The sequence below is a fragment of the Scyliorhinus torazame genome, chromosome X (assembly GCF_047496885.1).
Source record: "Scyliorhinus torazame isolate Kashiwa2021f chromosome X, sScyTor2.1, whole genome shotgun sequence".
Classification (NCBI taxonomy): Eukaryota; Metazoa; Chordata; class Chondrichthyes; order Carcharhiniformes; family Scyliorhinidae; genus Scyliorhinus; species Scyliorhinus torazame.
The window spans coordinates 32,655,002-32,677,076 of record NC_092738.1 but is presented as its reverse complement, the minus strand read 5'-3'; the positions used below and the strand labels follow the sequence as shown (position 1 = coordinate 32,677,076).

Below are 22,075 nucleotides of genomic sequence, written 5' to 3'. Positions count from 1 at the left end.
TAATTTCAGAGGAATTTTATAAAGGTATTTACAAAACAAATGGCTAGGGCCAGTTTTTCTCCATAACTACTAATCCACTAATGAAATCTGGGGGAGTGCAAAAGCATGGTGGTTATGATACTGGGTTAGTAATCCAGAGAGTGTGAATTCAAATCACACGGCACTGCTGTTCTTACCTGGTCTAGGCCTCGGTGTAGACTCTTGTCTCACATCAACATGGTTGATTCTGAACCGCCCTCTGAAGTAGCCTAGCATGTGGCAAACGTTCTCGGGCAAATACGGATGGGTAATAAATGCCAATCTTGAAAGTGATCCTCTCACAAAGAATTTCTTTAAATTACAGTTAGTCTCCTGTTTTTTCTTTCAAAGATAAATTTTACCCCTTTAATTAAGGTCGGGCTGAAACATCAGACGGCATTCAAAATGTAGCTCGATACTAGGCTGGGGGAGTTTGAGTACAAAAGGGACGGGCGTCAATGGGCTGAATGGCCTTTTCAAGTCCTTGACTGATTTTTTTTCCCCCGATGTTCTTAGTTGCTTCTTCTAGCATCTGAAAAGTCACTTGCTGCTGCCTAGAGAATATCCTGGTTAGCCTCGAGGCAAAGCTAACGTATTGTGTACAAGAAGACAAGTCCCAGTGGAGGTCACATGGAGAAGGTCAGGTTGGTATGGTGCATTAACTTAAGACTGTTTAAACTAAAGGTCATCTTTCATGATTAGGCACAAGGGTTGCTGCAAATTTAAAAGCATTAAACCGATCCCATTGGGAAAATTTTACAGACAATTCCACATAATTGATTTGTGCTCATACTCCCAATGCTCTGTTTCCCAGTCGCTAAGCTATCATCTAAAATCCTTGATTTGTATGGAGTGGAATTGTCCTTGTTCCCCTGTTTTCACAAGAAGTCTCACCCATTTGGGTAGGATTACAAGTTGCGGTCAGAACTAATCTGTAACAAGGCCAGGATCACCAGAGAATGGGCCATCCTCATCCATTCTATTAATCTGCCTGGCTTTGATCCTGCTAAGCAGACCTACAATATTTAATTGCTAAGTTTGAGTACACTTTATGGCCTTAAAAGGCCATCACCTAACCAACAGAAAAGCTTTCAAGACAGTTCTTTTAACCCGATGAGGAAACATCTATCACAATGTGACACGTAGTCTTTGTTATTATGATACATTTCATGGTGTCATACATCTGTCATTATGACACAATATCTTCTCCCACTTACCATGAGCAATGCCACAAGCATCATTGCCCAACATCACATGGCACTGTCTCACTGGGCCTTCCAGTCATATGACCCAAGAAGCCTTGGCTGTTGTCGCATCCGACCACATGACTTTCAGCAAGCCACCACAGCATTGTAACCGAATCACTGCCTGTTCCTTCTGGACACGAAATACCAATTGACCTGACAACTGGCACAGTGCAGTAATGAAGTGGGGAAGGAAGGAAGCCTTCTCCAACCACTTGCCCCTTCCTCAATCAGCCAACACAGGCTGAGATGGTCAAACCCCACTCCAAGGAAAGCTTGGGCGTATGATGGATTGGAGATTTGAACTTGGGGTTTCCGGGGTAAAAATCCAAGTAATCTCATCATGACCTGCTGCCATTTATATTATACAGCTCACATCATTATTTTTGTAGAAGATTGGCATATAAATCACTGGATGTAAACATAAACAGCACAAATGTTTTCAGACAGATTTCAATTTGAAGCATGAGCAACAAATAAATGCACAGGCTGTTTCATGTTCTTGATTTGTCAATGGGATTATAAAATGAGGTCACTAAATAGGCTCTGCTGGTGAACTGCATCATGGGAGCCTTTCCCCTCTCCTTGGTAACAATTAAATAAGGGAGGGAAGTTCCACTCCCATGATGCCTTGAACTCTTTCTGCACATGCTCAGTAAGAGTGAGGGGGTACGACCAGATGATAGGTAATTTGTGTTTTTTTTAAACATGAGAATGTTCAGGCGACAATCAACAGTGCCATAACCAAGGTTGAACAACAGCATAAGAGAATCAAAAGCTTTGCAATTTTATAGCGCATAATCACATCTCTCAGAAACATCTGACTGAATGAATTGCTTGGAAAGTAGGCACCATTATACAGCCAAATGCGACAGGCAATTTGCGCACAGCAAGATCAAACAAACAGCAATAAGATGAATGACCAGCTCGGTTCAGAGAGAAATGTTGGCCAGGACACCAGAAAATTTCCCTGGTCTTCTTCAAAGAGTATTCTAGAAGATCTTTAATATGTCGGGTCACTGATTTAATAGCTTCTCTAAAGGACAGAACTTCCAACAGTGTAGCATTCCATCAGATTGAAGTGACAATGTAGATAATGCGCTCAAGTCCTCGAGTGGGGCTTGAACCCACAACCTTCTGACTCAGAGGCAAAAGTGCTATCAACTGAGCCAAACTGACAATTAGAGAAGACAAGATAAATTGGGTGACACCAATCCTATGTTCTAAAAGCTTGGAGATAGTCAGAGGAAAGAAGGCAGAACGGTTCCACCTTCAGGTCCTAGGAAGGTTAAACTAGGCACCTACAGTCCTGATTTCAACACCGTATGGGAGGAAGAGGTGCAAACTGGCATATTTGAACCTTAGAAGTCAAAAGAAAGGAAAGTTCAGAGGACATTGACCATAGCACGATGTACAGTTTTGATGTTTGACACAGAGATGCTTACCTATACAGACGATGTCCATGAAGCCATACATTCCGTAACAGATCTGGAAGAGCAGGTCCTGTCTCTGCCACTTAGCCGACGGACTGAGGGAGGACCAAATTAACCAGGAGATGCTAGCAATTAGGAAGAGGGAGCCAAGGATGATGGCGGCTATCTGGACCTTTTCAATCACTGTGAGGGAGATGGCCTGCCACTGAAATGGGAGAGAGAAGGACGCAGAATATGGAATAGAAGAGCGTGGTAAGAGGAAGAGGCGAGAGAGAGAAAAATAGAAAGAGACAAAAGTATAACAAGTGAAGACGGGAAAAAAGATAAGAAGAAATCGGAGAGACAGAAAAGAAGCACGGAATGAACAATTAGAGGGAAAGAGAAGTTAAGAGAAAGATTGTGACACACGAGAATGAGTGGGCCAGGGTTGGAAACATAAGAGGGAAAGAGAATAACATTAAAGCCAAGCACCTTATGCCAGTATCACGACTTGATTGCTATAGCGCATGAAATTATGACAGCATTGGTTGGCAGACAGGAAGTCATCTAAAGATCTGGCTCATAGGCTGGCTAAAGTTGCCACGGTGGTTAGAGATGTTACGGCCAGTCTGAATCTACCGTACAGTCAAAACGAACAATCTCAAGCACTGGGCAGAACAAAGGCACTCAGACATGACAGATCGAGTAGCGTTGGGATTAGCTGTGACAGCATGAAGCAGCTCCAGGTCAGATAAAGCACAGGTTAGATACAGAGTAAAGTTCCCTGTCCTCTGTCCCAACAAGGTGCCTTAACTCTAGCTTTGGCACGGCAGGGTTCGGAAGCAATGCAGCATTTTGATTTTGCATATCAGCCATTTTATGGCCTCCAAGAGGGGTGGATTATCAGCAGTTACTTGCTGTGAATTAGTGACTGGATTGTCATTTTCTCAACTCTCTTCATGTCAGGGTCCTTTCACTGAGCAGAGATCCCTCATGCTAGTCAGAATTCGACTTGGGCTGAAAGACCAGTGTTCTCCCTGAGTTCAACCCAGTCCCTGGTCACCATTTACCTCAAGCTTTGGCTCCTGTCTTCTTGTTGTGTTATTTCTTTCTCTCCGTGCCCTGCTTCATCTCCCTCGGTGAGGCTGGTGGAGTATCAAGTTTCTAGACCACTGGCTTTTCGAGGCAGCTATCAGGAGGTGCAGGAGATTGTTGTCTGGTAAGACTGGGCTTTCTGAGCTTAAAACTGAATTACTAAAATCAGAAAATGCTTTTGAGGTTTGTGCGATATGATGTGAAACTGATGGTGCTGGGCAGTTATGGGTAGCAAAAGTCAAAGATGTAGAGGTCGTATCGTATTCTACAACACAGATTGTGTGTTGGAAAATATTAAAACAGGGCAATGCAGAACATGTGGGACATGTGTTTGGTCGGGCCCTATAATCATAGAATCAGTAATACCCTTTGCCTTATGTCACCTGGTACAGCTCTAATTTTTTCCCCACAAAATGGTGAGTCATGCTGTGGTACACAGCTTCCTGGTATCTCAGTCAGGTGACCATTCTTCACGTGAGTCTACCCAGTGTCGGCAGGCTATTCATCTGGTGGGGGTGGAGGTTGCTGGAATCACAACCCAAGCTTGATCCTGCTCCTACCCGACAGCCACACCCATGTGCATTTTCCAAGCTAGGGGCCCAGTGGAAAGTGACCAGGAGGAGCTCCCTGGTCGCCTCACCCCGCATCTCTCATCAGTGTCCAACCTAGCTGAGATCAGCTACTTCAACACAGAGTAGGAATTAGCCCTGCAGCCTGCCTGGTTTGGACCAACTCAGTAACGCACGAGACCGTGTCATTGCCAACTGCGCCATGGAGCAGCATAATGCACTGTCATGCCATCGCCCATAAATGACCATATGAACAAGATTTGAGAGATGTACATACTGCTTAAACTTCATTGAGCAACAACAGGCATGCCATGTGACCCAGCGTTTTACACTTTGCTGGACCTGTAGCAAATTGCATGCTTATAGCGTCTGCATGGCAAGGTTTCAACAGCGCGCCCCGATCAATAAGAAAAGCCACTCCTCTCAAAAATGCAAAAGTCCTGACATAGGGCAGAGGAGAGTCAGAGAGCAGGGCAGCTGTTTGTGTTGAGATTTCTCTGGGCAATGGAAACAGTCAGTCAGGTGCTGGAAGCATTTCTCCAGGGATTAAGGGAAGGGGGAAGAGTAGCAATTTATTGGCAGGATTACCCTTCTGGAGAAACACCTGGTGCAGCAGAAAGAAAGAAAGAGGAAATAGCAGAACCAGCCAGAACCGTGCCCATGATCGAGCTGAAGGGAGATGAGAAACGAGAAACCCAGAGGAGTTGGAAATAAGACTGACATTTACAAAGTACAGCCAATGAGGTGCTGTTGTAATATAGGAAACGTGGCCACGAATTTCCACACAGCAAGATCCCATAAACAGCAGTGTAATATGACCAGATCATCCGTTTTTGTGATGTAGCCTGAGGGATAAATATTGGGCTCAGGACAGGGGGTGAACTCCCCCTGCTCTTCTTCAAATAATTACCGTGGGCTTTGTTTTGCCCACCTGAGAGGGTGGATGGTGGCTTTAGTTTAACGTCTCATTTGAAAGACATTGCAGCCCTACCCAGGGCTGCACTAGTAGTGTCAACCTGGAGTACGTGCTTAAGTGGAACTTGAAATGGTAACATTTGGTCTCAAGAGGCGAGAGTGCTGCCCACCCGAGCCACAATCTGGGTCTTAAGAGCGTTCATTTAAATGGTCACATCACCAAACAACAAACCCAAGGACCAATCCATCACACGACTTAAAACGTGAGCCAGAAAACCCAGACTGGGGTCGTGTAACAGGAAGCAGCTATCGAAGCGAAAGAAATCTACAAATGTTCGGCCAAAAGTACCATTGGGCATGAAAGAAAGTCACAAAGCAGGATATATTTTAGCAAGCGGATGTTAATCAATATAACGGGTGTGGGAGGACCAGGGCAATGGAGCTTTGCATGAATGACCCTTCCCACATCAAAGAATCCCTGATGAGTCAGTCTAAATGTCAACATTGTGTGCACAACAACAATTCTTGAAGGGAAATGTTTGCTTCCCAGCCTAGCAGGTCAGTGCTTATCCATTGTGTAGCCTTGAAGCTATGTCGACACCATCAGTGCTCAATCTACCTGCAATATCTCAGCAGAAGGTGGTATGAAATCGGCGGAAGGAGACCATGATGCTGACTATCCTGTCCCCATTCAAGAAAGTCAACCCTGATGGGCAGCATGGTAGCACAAGTGATTAGCACTGTGGCTTCACAGCGCCAGGGTCCCAGGTTCGATTCCCCGTTGGGTCACTGTCTGTGCGGAGTCTGCACGTTCTCCCCGTGTCTGCGTGGGTTTCCTCCGGGTGCTCCGGTTTCCTCCCACACTCCAAAGACGTGCAGGTTAGGTTGATTGGCCATGATAAATCGCCCTTAGTGACCAGAAAAGGTTAGGAGGGGTTATTGGGTTACGGGGATAGGGTGGACGTGAGGGCTTAAGTGGGTTGGTGCAGACTCGATGGGCCGAATGGCCTCCTTCTGCACTGTATATTCTGTGATATAAATGGATGCAAGAGCATCAAGGAAATGGGAGATGTCTCCTGCTCACTGTCGCCACTGTCCCTTGGCTGGTATTGTAATGATCCAGTCATGACATTATCTACTGAGTGACACTTTGTTTTCCAAAGAATCTGATGCACTGAAGGGAATGCATGAGGGTGGTTAACTGAGGCAGATGGTTAACAATTTTAATGCTCCTGTGTTCTCAGCAAGGGAAGAACTAAATGAAGAGATTAGTCATTAGAGACTCCATAGTTAGGGGGATAGACAGGAGATTCTGTGAGAATGAGAGAGACTCGTGGTTGGTGTGTTGCCTCCCAGGTGCCCGGGTGCGTGATGTCACGGATCGTGTTTTTGGGATCCTTAAGGGGGAGGGGGAGCAGCCCCAAGTCGTGGTCGACATAGGTACCAACGACATAGGTAGGAAAAGGGATAGGGATGTAAGGCAGGAATTCACGGAGCTAGGGTGGAAACTTAGATCTAGGACAAACAGAGTTATTATCTCTGGGTTGTTACCCGTGCCACGTGATAGTGAGATGAGGAATAGGGAGAGAGAGGAGTTGAACACGTGGCTACTGGAATGGTGCAGGAAGGTGGGGTTTCAGATTTCTGGATAATTGGGGCTCATTCTGGGGTCGGTGGGACCTCTACAAACGGGATGGTCTACACCTGGACCAGAGGGGTACCAATATCCTGGGGGGGGAAATTTGCTAATGCTCTTCGGGAGGGTTTAAACTAGTTCAGCAGGGGCTTGGGAACCTGAATTGTAGTTCCAGTATACAGGAGGTTGAGAGTAGTGAGGTCATGAGTAAGGTTTCAAAGTTGCAGGAGTGTACCGGCAGGCAGGAAGGTGGTTTAAAGTGTGTCTTCTTCAATGCCAGGAGCATCCGGAATAAGGTGGGTGAACTTGCGGCATGGGTTGGTACCTGGGACTTCGATGTTGTGGCCATTTCAGAGACATGGATAGAGCAGGGACAGGAATGGTTGTTGCAGGTGCCGGGGTTTAGATATTTCAGTAAGCTCAGGGAAGGTGGTAAAAGAGGGGGAGAGGTGGCATTGTTAGTCAAGGACAGTATTACGGTGGCAGAAAGGACGTTTGATGAGGACTCGTCTACTGAGGTAGTATGGGCTGAGGTTAGAAACAGGAAAGAAGAGGTCACCCTGTTAAGGGTTTTCCATAGGCCTCCGAAAAGTTCCAGAGATGTAGAGGAAGGGATTGCAAAGATGATTCTGGATAGGAGCGAAAGCAACAGGGTAGTTGTTATGGGGGACTTTAACTTTCCAAATATTGACTGGAAACGCTATAGTTCGAGTACTTTAGATGGGTCCGTTTTTGTCCAATGTGTGCAGGAGGGTTTCCTGACACAGTATGTAGATAGGCCAACGAGAGGCGAGGCCATATTGGATTTGGTACTGGGTAATGAACCAGGACAGGTGTTAGATTTGGAGGTAGGTGAGCACTTTGGTGATAGTGACCACAATTCGATTACGTTTACTTTAGTGATGGAAAGGGATAGGTATATACTGCAGGGCAAGAGTTATATCTGGGGGAAAGACAATTATGATGCGATGAGGCAAGGCGTAAGATGCATCGGATGGAGAGGAAAACTGCAGGGGATGGGCACAATGGAAATGTGGAGCTTGTTCAAGGAACAGCTACTGCGTGTCCTTGATAAATATGTATCTGTCAGGCAGGGAGGAAGTGGTCGAGCAAGGGAACCGTGGTTTACTAAAGCAGTCGAAACATTTGTCAAGAGGAAGAAGGAGGCTTATGTAAAGATGAGACATGAAGGTTCAGTTAGGGCGCTCGAGAGTTACAAGTTAGCTAGGAAGGACCTAAAGAGAGAGCTAAGAAGAGCCAGGAGGGGACATGAGAAGTCTTTGGCCGGTAGGATCAAGGATAACCCTAAAGCTATCTATACATATGTCAGGAATAAACAAATGACAAGGGTAAGAGTAGGTACAGCCAAGGACAGAAGTGGGAAGTTGTGCTTGGAGTCCGAGGAGATAGGAGAGGTGCTAAATGAATATTTTTCGTCAGTATTCACACAGGAAAAACACAATGTTGTCGGGGAGAATACTGAGATTCAGGCTACTAGACTAGAAGGGCTTGAGGTTCATAAGGAGGAGGTGCTAGCAATTCTGGAAAGTGTGAAAATAGATATGACCCCTGGGCCGGATGGGATTTATCCTATGATTCTCTGGGAAGCTAGGGAGGAGATTGCTGAGCCTTTGGCTTTGATCTTTAAGTCATCTTTGTCTACAGGAATAGTGCCAGAAGACTGGAGGATAGCAAATGTTGTCCCCTTGTTCAAGAAAGGGAGTAGAGACAACCCCGGTAACTATAGACCAGTGAGCCTTACTTCTGTTGTGGGCAAAATCTTGGAAAGGTTTATAAGAGATAGGATGTATAATCATCTGGAAAGGAATAATTTGATTAGAGATAGTCAACGTGGTTTTGTGCAGGGTAGGTCGGGCCTCACAAACTTTATTGAGTTCTTTGAGAAGGTGACCAAACAGGTGGACGAGGGTAAAGCAGTTGATGTGGTGTATATGGATTTCAGTAAACCGTTTGATAAGGTTCCCCACGGTAGGCTACTGCAGAAAATACGGAGGCATGGGATTCAGGGTGATTTAGCAGTTTGGATCAGAAATTGGCTGGCTGGAAGAAGACAAAGGGTGGTGGTTGATGGGAAATGTTCAGACTGGAGTCCAGATATTAGTGGTGTACCACAAGGATCTGTTTTGGGGCCACTGCTGTTTGTCATTTTTATAAATGACCTGGAGGAGGGCGTAGAAGGATGGGTGAGTAAATTTGCAGATGACACTAAAGTCGGTGGAGTTGTGGACAGTGCGGAAGGATGTTACAAGTTACAGAGGGACATAGATAAGCTGCAGCGCTTGGCTGAGAGGTGGCAAATGGAGTTTAATGCAGAAAAGTGTGAGGTGATTCATTTTGGAAGGAATAACAGGAAGACAGAGTACTGGGCCAATGGTAAGATTCTTGGTAGTGTGGCTGAGCAGAAAGATCTCGGTGTCCATGTACATAGATCCCTGAAAGTTGCCACCCAGGTTGAGAGGGTTGTTAAGAAGGCGTACGGTGTGTTAGCTTTTATTGGTAGAGGGATTGAGTTTCGGAGCCATGAGGTCATGTTGCAGCTGTACAAAACTCTGGTGCGGCCGCATTTGGAGTATTGCGTGCAATTCTGGTCGCCGCATTATAGGAAGGATGTGGAAACATTGGAAAGGGTGCAGAGGAGATTTATCAGAATGTTGCCTGGTATGGGGAAGATCTTATGAGGAAAGGCTGAGGGACTTGAGGCTGTTTTTGGAAGAGAGAAGAAGGTTAAGAGGTGACTTAATTGAGGCATACAAGATGATCAGAGGATTGGATAGGGTGGACAGTGGGAGCCTTTTTCCTCGGATGGTGATGTCTAGCACAAGGGGACATAGCTTTAAATTGAGGGGAGATAGATATAAGACAGATGTCAGAGGTAGGTTCTTTACTCAGAGAGTAGTAAGGGCGTGGAATGCCCTGCCTGCAACAGTAGTGGACTCGCCAACACTAAGGGCATTCAAATGATCATTGGATAGACATATGGACGATAAGGGAATAGTGTAGATGGGCTTTAGAGTGGTTTCACAGGTCGGCGCAACATCGAGGGCCGAAGGGCCTGTACTGCGCTGTAATGTTCTATGTTCTTGATAGCCCGTGTACCCAACGCCTTACAGCACCATCAGTGACAATCACCAATTCTACAGCACAGCTACATACACCCCAGGGAGGACCCAGGCAACAAGGAGGAGGAGGAAAGCAAGAAAGGCTTGCATTTTCAGTCTTTCACGACCTCAAGACATCCCAAAGTGCTTTGCAGCCAATGTAATACTATTGTTGAAGTGCGATAACTTCTGTCATCTAGGAAATCTGGCAGCCAATTTGCACATAGCAAGCTCCCCACAAATATCAACTTGGTACTGACCAGATAAGTTGTCTCAGTGATGTTGGTTGAAGGATAAATCTTGGAGTTAAGAAACATTGTACAAGTCAGAAGAAACAAGTCATGCACCTATGGGCAGGAAGTCGACAGTCTGCTCCACCATATGAAATTAAATGAAAATCGCTTATTGTCACAGGTAGGCTTCAAATGAAGTTACTGTGAAAAGCCCCTAGTCGCCACATTCTGGCACCTGTTCGGGGGGGGCTGTTACGGGAATCGAACCGTGCTGCTGGCTTGCTTTGGTCTGCTTTCAAAGCCAGCGATTTAGCCCTGTGCTAAACAGCCCCTGTGCTAAACAGTGCTAAACATATAGGGATTCAGATCTCGCTGGATTTGCTAACAAGCGGAGATCACTGTCTGAGGAGGATCATCCACATCAGTCACTTCTCTGCGCATTTCTGGGGCCAACTGTGATGAATCCACGAGCCAGAATTTCACAACTTGAGCAAACTTTTCTGCAGTGCAGTCCGTCCTGAAACACAGATCAACTACTATGGAATCTGTACTGGAGCCCTCGGTGGTGGTATAGATCATGAGCACAGTGGGAGCACATCTTTAGGAATTCACATACTGGGGCCAGCACGGTGGAGCAGTGGTTAGCACAGCTGCCTCACAGCGCCGAGGACCCGGGTTCGATCCCAGCCCTGGGTCACTGTCCATGTGGAGTTTGCACATTCTCCCCATGTCTGCGTGGGTTTCGCCCCCACAACCCAAAGATGCCCAGGTTAGGTGAATTGGAAATAAAAAAGAATTGGGTACTCTAAATGTATTTGTTTTGAAAAAGGAATTCTCCAATGCTGCTGTAACGGTCTCGGCCAGCTTTGGGGTGCTGTGAGATTGGATGGAGAGGGATAGAGGCAGGAGTTAGTGTCACTATCCTGAATGCTGCCCTCAAAATGATTGAGGGAATGTTTCTCAAAGACTAGCCCACTTCTGGGCCACCACGCATCCTTCGACTTTTAACAATGGAGGGGTCCCAGGATACAGGAGCAGATAGCTGCCACAGTAGAGTGTATGGCCAAAGTCAGTGGACGGCCATTGCCATGTATGGTTCAGGATGATATAGGGCACCAGAATTCCACCAGGCCACCAACACATTTACTCCTTCTATAACAAAATCCCTTTGGAAAAGCAGTACATTAGATGTTCATCATCGCATGTAATGCGGCCGCCATCACAAGATGATGACAGTCATGCATCACCATTAAAAGCAAGTGGCCAGCAAAAGATAGGATTTGAGGGACTGCCCAGGAAATTGTCGGAGGTGGTGATCTAGAGAATAGTTCATTTGGAGAATGGAGATTGTAACAGGAAGAAACAGGCCAGATACACGGAAGCAATCTTCGATCAGTGCTTGGTCTGCCAGACTTTCTTGCCGCATGAGTGGATGAGCAGCTAATTCCTTCAGTGTGGCTCCTCTTTCCTGCCCTTCAGCTGCTGTGACATGACCTCTTTGCAAGGTGAAGTTATGGGACATGCAGCAGATGATTTGCGAGCACCTTGAAGGGGTTTGTACTGGAAGGTGTTCCCCAATTGGGAACATATCTTTGGGATGTGCAATCACTTTGTATATAGAATGAGCCTCACTGTACCTGCACTCTATTTCTGCCCAAAGGGGTTCATGAGCCACGGCCCCAGAAGCTGGTGTTGGTCTTCCCTCCACTTTTCTTTGTCAAGAGACCACAGTGAAGGAGGCATTCAGAGTTGATGGTCACCTAAATGCTCGGCATTGAAAGACCAAAATCCCTTTGAGATTATAGAGGGCGCAGAATTGTGTATATGGGCCCGAAAGGCAACAGTGGCGCAGGCAATGATCCGATGTGCTTTCAAGAATTGTCTTGCCGTGTTGTGGTACTGGAAGGTCATGAGTGAAAATGCTCAATGATGCATCTGTGATCTCCTTCATGTGATTAGCTTTCTTGATATTCCTGCTCTCTAAATAGCGCAGATGTTTGCTGCATATGCCAAGGACGTCCAGGCTCAACTTGGAAACAACTTGCATTTAGATAGCGCTTTTCATAACCTCAGGACATTCCAAAATATTCTACAGTCAAAGTACGTTTGAACTGTAGGGAAACGCCACAGCCAATTTGCGCACAGTAAGATGCCATAATCTGCAATGTGATAAATGGCCATATCGTCTGTTTTTAGGTGTTGGTTAAGGGATAAATATTGGACACCGGGGGAAACGCCCCTGTTCTAATGGCCATGATTTTTTTCCCCCCATCTCCCTGAGAGGGCAGATGGGGCCTCAGTTTAACATTCCATCTGAAAAAGGGCACTTCTGAGTGCAGCACTCTCTCAGCACCGCACGAGGAGTGTCAGCCTGGATTACGTGCTCAAGTCTTGGAGTGGGACGGGAACCCATGACGTTGTGACTCCAAGGCAAGCGCTCTACCCCTGAGCCACGGCTGGCATCCATTAAACTCCCACGCAGAATCTCAAAGCAAAGTTGATCAGAGCTGATGGTGTTAAAATCAGCCACTCACATGCTTTACATCTTTTCATCCTCTGATTGGATGACTGTCATGTAACTCACCTCGAGGTATTTGAATGCCTGTCATCAGAAGCTTTGCATGTCACAATGGCAGGACAATGCATCTTATAGCTCATCCTCAGACCTTCAGGTGGATATGTGACAGCGTGCACTGGGATTTGAGGGGAGATGACCGAGAGATAAATATACACACACTGGGTAGTTTGTTCCTGGTAGCTGCTTTAGACTAGCTGTAGGGAGTACATGAATTTGATGTTCCAGTACTTTGTAATTGAAGGCAGCTACCTGGAGGAGTGTGAATGTTGAGGAACACTTGCAGCAGCTAGCCAAACTAATTAACTCACAGGCAACACAATTTAAACCAGCCCTCCCCCCCCCCCCCCCCGCCAGTTCATATTTCAACTTCTCCTGTGCACATTAGATTTATCGCTCATGAATAAAACCACTTGCTTCAAACGTTTAAAGGGGGCACTGTCTTCAGGAAAAAGTGCTGGAAAGGGTTGAATGGAGGGGTGGGGGGGTGCACAGTTTCTAATAATAATAATCGCTTATTGTCACAAGTAGGCTTCAATGAAGTTACTGTGAAAAGCCCCTAGTCGCCACATTCCGGCGCCTGTTCGGGGAGGCTGGCACGGGAACTGAACCGTGCTGCTGGCCTTGTTCTGCATTACAAGCCAGCTGTTTAGCCCACCATGCTAAACCAGCTCCTTCTGCTTGTGAAGAGAGCTGCATGCAGAGGCTTGTTTTTGCACCACACTGATGTCGCATTCAAGGTAACCGAGGCATTGTGGTTCTTGTTAGCAAATGAGAAACAGTTGCCAAGCACTTTTTCATGCAAACACTGCGCCTTTAAGAATAGGTTTTCCGCCTTCACCCCCGCCCGCATCATACCAGTTGTGTTGTGCATTTCACGCATTGGTCCCAAAAAACTGGCACGATTGTCGAAACCAGACCGAGCTGAAGGGACAGTCATTTTACAGTGGGCTTTGTGGTATCTTTTAAGCGACGTCCCCAGAAGACTGATGTCCTTTGTTGGAAGATTGGTGGTTCAGGCCATTCACTGCGTGAACCAGTGCAGTGCTGAACCATATGGACCTGATTTGGGATCGGTCCTCAGTTGGTGCTGAATTAACTCAACCCGGCCAGCGCAGAAGCGGAGGTGCTGCAACATGGGTTAGGAAGGGTAAGAGTCAGCCAAGAGTGCTGCCCTGCATTTGTTTTTCAAATTTATCAACATTTCTCCACTGCCCCTGCTCCCCACCACCTTTCACCCGCCTCCCCCTTACTGGAAAGTGCATGTGTGCGGATGCTGGGATGGTGAAAGATTCGGCTTGACTACAATGTCACCCAGGGTTGAATGCCCCGCTGAACTTTACTGTCCAAGCTCAACGTAATAAACAGGCGAGTTTGTGAGATACCCAAGGGCAGCTAGTACCCATGGAACTTTGTGCCAACCCCCAAGTCAAGAGAGCTGAGGGGAGGGCGGGAACAGTCTCTGAATCTCTCCCGTCTCTCTGTTGCTGTGTAGGTGTCACTGTTTGTCAATTAGAACGTCTGTCCATCTCGGCCACCATTCGCAGAAACAGCTGTGACGTCAGAGCGAAGCGGATTCACTGCTCACTGGCAGAAACACGTGAATGTGGTGTCAGGTCAAGATGGTGTGTGGCGTCATACTGCTTGGAGGGAGGATGTCTCGCTCTGCCTTGCTGCTGGGTCTGTGGCAAAGCTGCTCTGGTTTACAGCACACCTCAGTGCCATTGTGCAGCAAAAGTTGTTGTGAGGCTTAAAGTGCGGAGGAAGCCTCACTGTCTCGTCTCAGGACTAGAAAGTGTAGGAGGTGAGGACACGTTCTCAGCAGTTAGGAGGTGGGTCTTTTTAAAATGAAAAGCCTGCCATCATTTTGACTTTTGCTGAGTAAATTCTTTCTCCAGTGGGTTTGAAATGGTCTTGTATAATCACCAGCACCTTCCGATCAGCTTCCTCTGCTTGCTATTTTCCTGAACGTATTAACATCTTTCTTTGTGGAAAGAGTAATTGATAGGAAAATGTTGCTGAGATGGGGAATTAATATCCCATAATGGCATTTGATAGTCGAGGAGGTGGGGTGAGGGGAGGGGCTTTATTTTGTTGTACCCTGTTGGTGATATTTCCTTGCCTGTGGGACACAGATAAGATGCCACCAACACGGTGTGAGCACTGTGCATGGCACCAATAGGATTGTGACTGGGTAACACAGTGCGCTGAAGCTCCAATACATGGCAACCATTTGAATCTTTGTGGGGCCTTTCCATAATTACCCTGCCTCCTTCTTCATTCCTGGATCAGTCGGCTTGCCAGGACTACAGTAAATAGCCACCTGAAGGCAGTAGAGCCTCATGACTCACCAACCCCGACCCCGAGGGAGAAAGCACTGGAACATTACATGGCAGTTCAGACATCATCTGACAGCCTTGAAAGATTGGCAGGGGCTATCATGCAAACCCACTCAGACCATGGGCTGGGTGATCTGTCATGGAGAGGCCAAGCAGGAGACTACAACCGCGACAGATTAAACACATCCAAGGTACATTTGTCTTGCCCCGCTTCCCAATATGCCAATGGATGTCCGCAACTGACCTGCAGGGGGTTCTTGGTGCTGATTGCCAGGACCTGGTATTTAAAGTAACACAGCTCACAGCTCCATGAGCCTCGCTCGCTGATCCAGCGGATTAGGCACGGCTGGTGTGTGCAGCGCACGGAACCATCACAACGACAGGGGCTCAGTAAATCACCCTGTAAAAACACAATACACAGCACATTAATCACACGTACTCGGGGAGATCCTATAGGTGCTGCAGTGTAGCACTGTCAGAAATGTGGCAGCTAATTTGCACGCAGCAAGATCCTTCAAGTAGCAATGTGATTAACTTTTTTAAAAAAGTCAAATGTTGATGAAGGATAAACATCGCCCAAGACACCAGGAAGAACTCCTCTGCTGTTCTTCAAAAGTATCAGTTGATCATTTATATGCCGCGTGTATAAAGTCTCATTTGCGTGCAGTAAACAGTGCAGCACTCCCTCAGTACTGCACTGGGCATGTCTACCTGGATTTTGGGTTCAAGTCTCCAAAGTGGGAAGCAAGAGTGATACCCATGGAGCCACAGCTGACACATACAATCTATTCACCAGGTGGGAATTTCTCTTTGAAGTGGCTATGAACCAGGTTGCTCCCGTCATCGGCAACATATCTCAATGCACACAGATCCACATCAACTGTGATAACACAGCCCTTACATACACGGAGTCTATTATTATCCATTCTGGTTAGCACAATTACAGATGACATCCCCATGGGGATGCTGAATTGCTACAGCCCTGTTATTTTCACACACATTTTTAAAAAAGCTCCTCTCGAGCAACACGCTTTCCTGGATCTAACCTTTTTTGAAGAGATTTATTCTTTCCGAAGCGCCTTCCCCTCACCCTCCCAATCCTCGTGATTCCTACTGGGATCCAAAACTGGCATTCACATGTGAGCCCAGCGAGGTTTGCCAGGCTATTCAACCAGGATGTGCATTACAACCCAGTTCGATGCCAGCGCCACCCAATGTCAAGACAACGCAGTCAAATTTTTTAACAGAGCTCACTGGGTAACAATCAGGCCCCAAAACTGTGGCTGACTGTAGCACTTGCACATCTTCAGGCATGTCCATGTTAAGTTTTATTAAATACATTCTCAGGCTATGAGGAAGCCCAGTTTCTCTCTGGCCCAGTGATCACAGTTAGCTATTGATCTCACCGCCTGGCTATTGCCTGTCTTTTGACAATGAGTATCACCCATTTGCCCCCACTGCAAACTACACCCCTAATGAAAGGAGCACCACCATCAAGAAGGTCACAACCAAACTGTGTCTCATTTCTTTCTAAACAATCAATGTGATCGCTTATTAATATTGAAACCCATTACTGCATCACAGGCAAGTGTGGTGTACTGAACATGTGTTTATATGGCACCTTTAATATGTTGCAAAGCACTTATTCATAGAATTTACAGTGCAGAAGGAGGCCATTCGGCCCATCGAGTCTGCACCAACTCTTGGAAAGAGCACCCTACCCAAGGTCAGCACCTCCACCCTATCCCCATAACCCAGTAACCCCACCCAACACTAAGAGCAATTTTGGACACTAAGGGCAATTTATCATGGCCAATCCACCTAACCCGCACATCTTTGGACTTGTGGGAGGAAACCGGAGCACCCGGAGGAAACCCACGCAGACACGGGGAGAACGTGCAGACTCTGCACAGACAGTGACCCAAGCCGGGAATCAAACCTGGGACCCTGGAGCTGTGAAGCAATTGTGCTATCCACAATGCGAATGTGCTGCCCTATTAAACAGCCAATTACGTATTATGAAATGCAGTCACTGGTGTGATGTAGGAAAATACAGCAGCCAATTAGCACACAGCAAGCTCCCACAAATAGCAATATGATCAATCTATTTTTGATGTTAATTGATAGATAATATAATAATAATCTTTATTGTCACAAGTAGGCTTACATTAACACTGCAATGAAGTTACTGTGAAAAGCCCCTAGTCGCCACATTCCGGCGCCTGTTCGGGTCACAGAGGGAGAATTCAGAGTATTCAGTTCACCTAACAGCACGTCTTTCAAGATTTGTGGGAGGAAACCGGAGCACCCGGAGGAAACCCACGCAGACACGGGGAGAACGTGCAGACTCCACACAGACAGTGACCCAAGCCGGGAATCGAACATGGGACCCTGGCGCTGTGAAGCAACAGTGCTAACCACTGTGCTACCTATTAGGCAGGACACCAGGGGATCTGCACTGCTCTTTTTGCAATAATGCCATGGGATCTGTGCCCAAGAGGGCAGTTTAATATCTTATCCAAACTTACAATAGTGCAGCACTCCCTCAGCACTGCCCCCACGACAGTGCATCGCTCCCTCAGCACTGCCCCCACGACAGTGCATCACTTCCTCGGCACTGCCCCCACGACAGTGGGGCCCTCCCTTAGCACTGCCCCCACAACAGTGCAGCACTCCCTCAGCACTGCCCCCTCGACAGCGCAGCACTCCCTCAGCACTGCCCCCACGACAGTGCAGCACTCCCTCAGCACTGCCCCCTCGACAGCGCAGCACTCCCTCAGCACAGCCCCCACGACAGTGCAGCACACCCTCAGCACTGCCCCCACGACAGTGCATCGCTCCCTCAGCACTGCCCCCACGACACTGCAGCACTCCCTCAGCACTGCCCCCTCAACAGTGCAGCACTCCCTCAGCACTGCCCCCACGACAGTGCAGCACTCCCTCAGCACTGCCCCCACAACAGCGCATCGCTCCCTCAGCACTGCCCCTACGTCAGTGCAGCACTCCCTCAGCACTGCCCCCTCGACAGCGCAGCACTCCCTCAGCACTGCCCCTACGTCAGTGCAGCACTCCCTCAGCACTGCCCCCACGACAGTGCAGCACTCCCTCAGCACTGCCCCCACGACAGTGCATTGCTCCCTCAGCACTGCCCCTACGTCAGTGCAGCACTCCCTCAGCACTGCCCCCTCGACAGCGCAGCACACCTTCAGCACTGCCCCCACGACAGTGCAGCACTCCCTCAGCACTGCCCCCACAACAGTGCATCGCTCCCTCAGCACTGCCCCCTCGACAACGCATCGCTCCCTCAGCACTGCCCCCGCAACAGTGCAGCACTCCCTCAGCACAGCCCCTACGTCAGTGCAGCACTCCCTCAGCACTGCCCCCACGACAGTGCATCGCTCCCTCAGCACTGCCCCCACGACAGTGCGGCCTTCCCTCAGCACTGCCCCCTCGACAGTGCAGCACTCCCGCAGCACTGCCCCAACGACAGTGCGGCCTTCCCTCAGCACAGCCCCCACGACAGCGCAGCACTCCCTCAGCACTGCCCCCACGTCAGTGCAGCACTCCCTCAGCACTGCCCCCTCGACAGTGCAGCACTCCCTCAGCACCGGCCCCACATCAGTGCAGCACTCCATCAGTGCAGCCCCGCAACAGTGCAGCACTCCCTCAGCACTGCCCCCACGACAGTGCATGGCTCCATCGGCACTGCCCCCACGACAGTGCAGCACTCCCTCAGCACCGGCCCCACATCAGTGCAGCACTCCATCAGTGCAGCCCCGCAACAGTGCAGCACTCCCTCAGCACTGCCCCCACGACAGTGCATGGCTCCATCGGCACTGCCCCCACGACAGTGCAGCCCTCCCTCAGCACTGCCCCCACAACAGTGCATCGCTCCCTCAGCACTGCCCCGACAGTGCAGCACTCCCTCAGCACTGCCCCCACAACAGTGCATCGCTCCCTCAGCACTGCCCCGACAGTGCAGCACTCCCTCAGCACTGCCCCCACAACAGTGCATCGCTCCCTCAGCACTGCCCCGACAGTGCAGCACTCCCTCAGCACTGCCTCCTCGACAACGCAGCACTCCCTCAGCACTGCCCCCACAACAGTGCATCGCTCCCTCAGCACTGCCCCGACAACGCAGCACTCCCTCAGCACTGCCCCCACAACAGTGCATCGCTCCCTCAGCACTGCCCCGACAGTGCAGCACTCCCTCAGCACTGCCTCCTCGACAACGCAGCACTCCCTCAGCACAGCCCCTACGTCAGTGCAGCACTCCCTCAGCACTGCCCCCACGACAGTGCGGCCTTCCCTCAGCACTGCCCCCACAACAGTGCATCGCTCCCTCAGCACTGCCCCGACAACGCAGCACTCCCTCAGCACAGCCCCTACGTCAGTGCAGCACTCCCTCAGCACTGCCCCCACGACAGTGCAGCACTCCCTCAGCACTGCCCCCACGACAGTGCAGCACTCCCTCAGCACCAACCCCACAACAGTGCATCGCTCCCTCAGCACTGCCCCGACAACGCAGCACTCCCTCAGCACTGCCCCCACGACAGTGCGGCCTTCCCTCAGCACTGCCCCCACAACAGTGCATCGCTCCCTCAGCACTGCCCCCACAACAGTGCATCGCTCCCTCAGCACTGCCCCGACAGCGCAGCACTCCCTCAGCACTGCCCCCACGACAGTGCAGCACTCCCTCAGCACAGCCCCCACGACAGTGCAGCACTCCCTCAGCACTGCCCCCACGACAGTGCAGCACTCCCTCAGTACTGCCCCCTCGACAGTGCAGCACTCCCTCAGCACTGCCCCCACGACAGTGCAGCACTCCCTCAGTACTGCCCCCTCGACAGTGCATCGCTCCCTCAGCACTGCCCCCACGACAGTGCAGCACTCCCTCAGCACAGCCCCCGCGACAGAGCAGCACTCCCTCAGCACTGCCCCCACGAGAGTGCATCACTCCCTCAGCACTGCCCCCACGAGAGTGCGGTCCTCCCTCAGCACTGCCCCCATGACAGTGCATCGCTCCCTCAGCACTGCCCCCACGACAGTGCAGCACTCCCTCAGCACAGCCCCAGCGACAGAGCAGCACTCCCTCAGCACAGCCCCCACGACAGTGCAGCACTCCCTCAGCACTGACCCCACGTCAGTGCAGCACTCCCTCAGCACTGCCCCCTCGACAGTGCAGCACTCCCTCAGCACCAACCCCACTATAGTGGAGCACTACCTCAGCAGTGCCCCCACGACAGTGCAGCACTCCCGCAGCACTGCCCCAACGACAGTGCAGCACTCCCTCAGTGCAGCCCGCGCGACAGTGCAGCACTCCCTCAGCACTGCCCCCTCGACAGTGCAGCACTCCCTCAGCACTGCCCCCACAACAGTGCAGCACTCCCTCAGCACTGCCCCCTCGACAGTGCAGCACTCCCTCAGCACTGCCCCCACGACAGCGCAGCACTCCCTCAGCACTGCCCCCACGTCAGTGCAGCACTCCCTCAGTACTGACCCTCTGACAGTGCAGCACTCCCTCAGCACTGCCCCCACGACAGTGCAGCACTCCCGCAGCACTGCCCCAACGACAGTGCAGCACTCCCTCAGTGCAGCCCGCGCGACAGTGCAGCACTCCCTCAGCACTGCCCCCTCGACAGTGCAGCACTCCCTCAGCACTGCCCCCACAACAGTGCAGCACTCCCTCAGCACTGCCCCCACGTCAGTGCAGCACTCCCTCAGCACTGCCCCCTCGACAGTGCAGCACTCCCTCAGCACTGCCCCCACGACAGCGCAGCACTCCCTCAGCACTGCCCCCACGACAGTGCAGCACTCCCTCAGTACTGACCCTCTGACAGTGCAGCACTCCCTCAGCACTGCCCCCACGACAGCGCAGCACTCCCTCAGCACTGCCCCCACGTCAGTGCAGCACTACCTCAGCACTGCCCCCACGACAGCGCAGCACTCCCTCAGCACTGCCCCCACGACAGTGCAGCACTCCCTCAGTACTGACCCTCTGACAGTGCAGCACTCCCTCAGTACTGACCCTCTGACAGTGCGGCACTCCCTCAGTACTGACCCTGTGACAGTGCAGCACTCCCTCAGTACTGACCCTCTGACAGTGCAGCACTCCCTCAGTACTGACCATCTGACAGTGCGGCACTCCCTCAGAACTGACCCCACGACAGCGCAGCAATCCCTCAGCACTGCCCCCACGTCAGTGCAGCACTACCTCAGCACTGCCACCTCGACAGTGCAGCACTCCCTCAGCACTGCCCCCACGTCAGTTCAGCACTCCATCAGCACTGCCCCCACGTCAGTGCAGCACTCCCTCAGCACTGCCCCCACGACAGCGCAGCACTCCCTCAGCACTGCCCCCACGTCAGTGCAGCACTACCTCAGCACTGCCACCTCGACAGTGCAGCACTACCTCAGCACTGCCCCCACGACAGTGCAGCACTCCCTCAGCACTGCCCCCACGTCAGTTCAGCACTCCCTCAGCACTGCCCCCACGTCAGTGCAGCACTCCCTCAGCACTGCCCCCACGACAGCGCAGCACTCCCTCAGTGCAGCCCCCGCGACAGTGCAGCACTCCCTCAGCACTGCCCCACGACAGTGCAGCACTCCCTCAGCACTGCCCCCATGACAGTGCAGCACTCACTCAGCACTGCCCCCACGTCAGTGCAGCACTCCCTCAGCACTGCCCCCTCGACAGTGCAGCACTACCTCAGCACTGCCCCCACGACAGTGCAGCACTCCCTCAGCACTGCCCCCACGTCAGTGCAGCACTCCCTCAGCACTGCCCCCACGTCAGTGCAGCACTCCCTCAGCACTGCCCCCTCGACAGTGCAGCACTCCCTCAGTGCAGCCCCCGCAACAGTGCAGCACTCCCTCAGTACTGCCCCCACGACAGTGCAGCACTCCCTCAGCACCAACCC

General features: G+C 50.4%; 1 protein-coding gene across 1 annotated transcript in view; it reads right to left on the bottom strand.

Moving 5' to 3' along the window:
* Positions 1 to 22,075, bottom strand: part of marchf9 (membrane-associated ring finger (C3HC4) 9) — a 74,749-nt gene that overhangs the window by 5,753 nt on the left and 46,921 nt on the right. Inside the window, exons 3-4 of the mRNA XM_072493629.1 lie at positions 15,400 to 15,555; positions 2,708 to 2,900 (exon numbers count right to left, since the gene is read on the bottom strand). Of these exons, the coding sequence (XP_072349730.1) occupies positions 2,708 to 2,900; positions 15,400 to 15,555 (349 nt within the window). The remainder of the gene's footprint in view (positions 1 to 2,707; positions 2,901 to 15,399; positions 15,556 to 22,075) is intronic.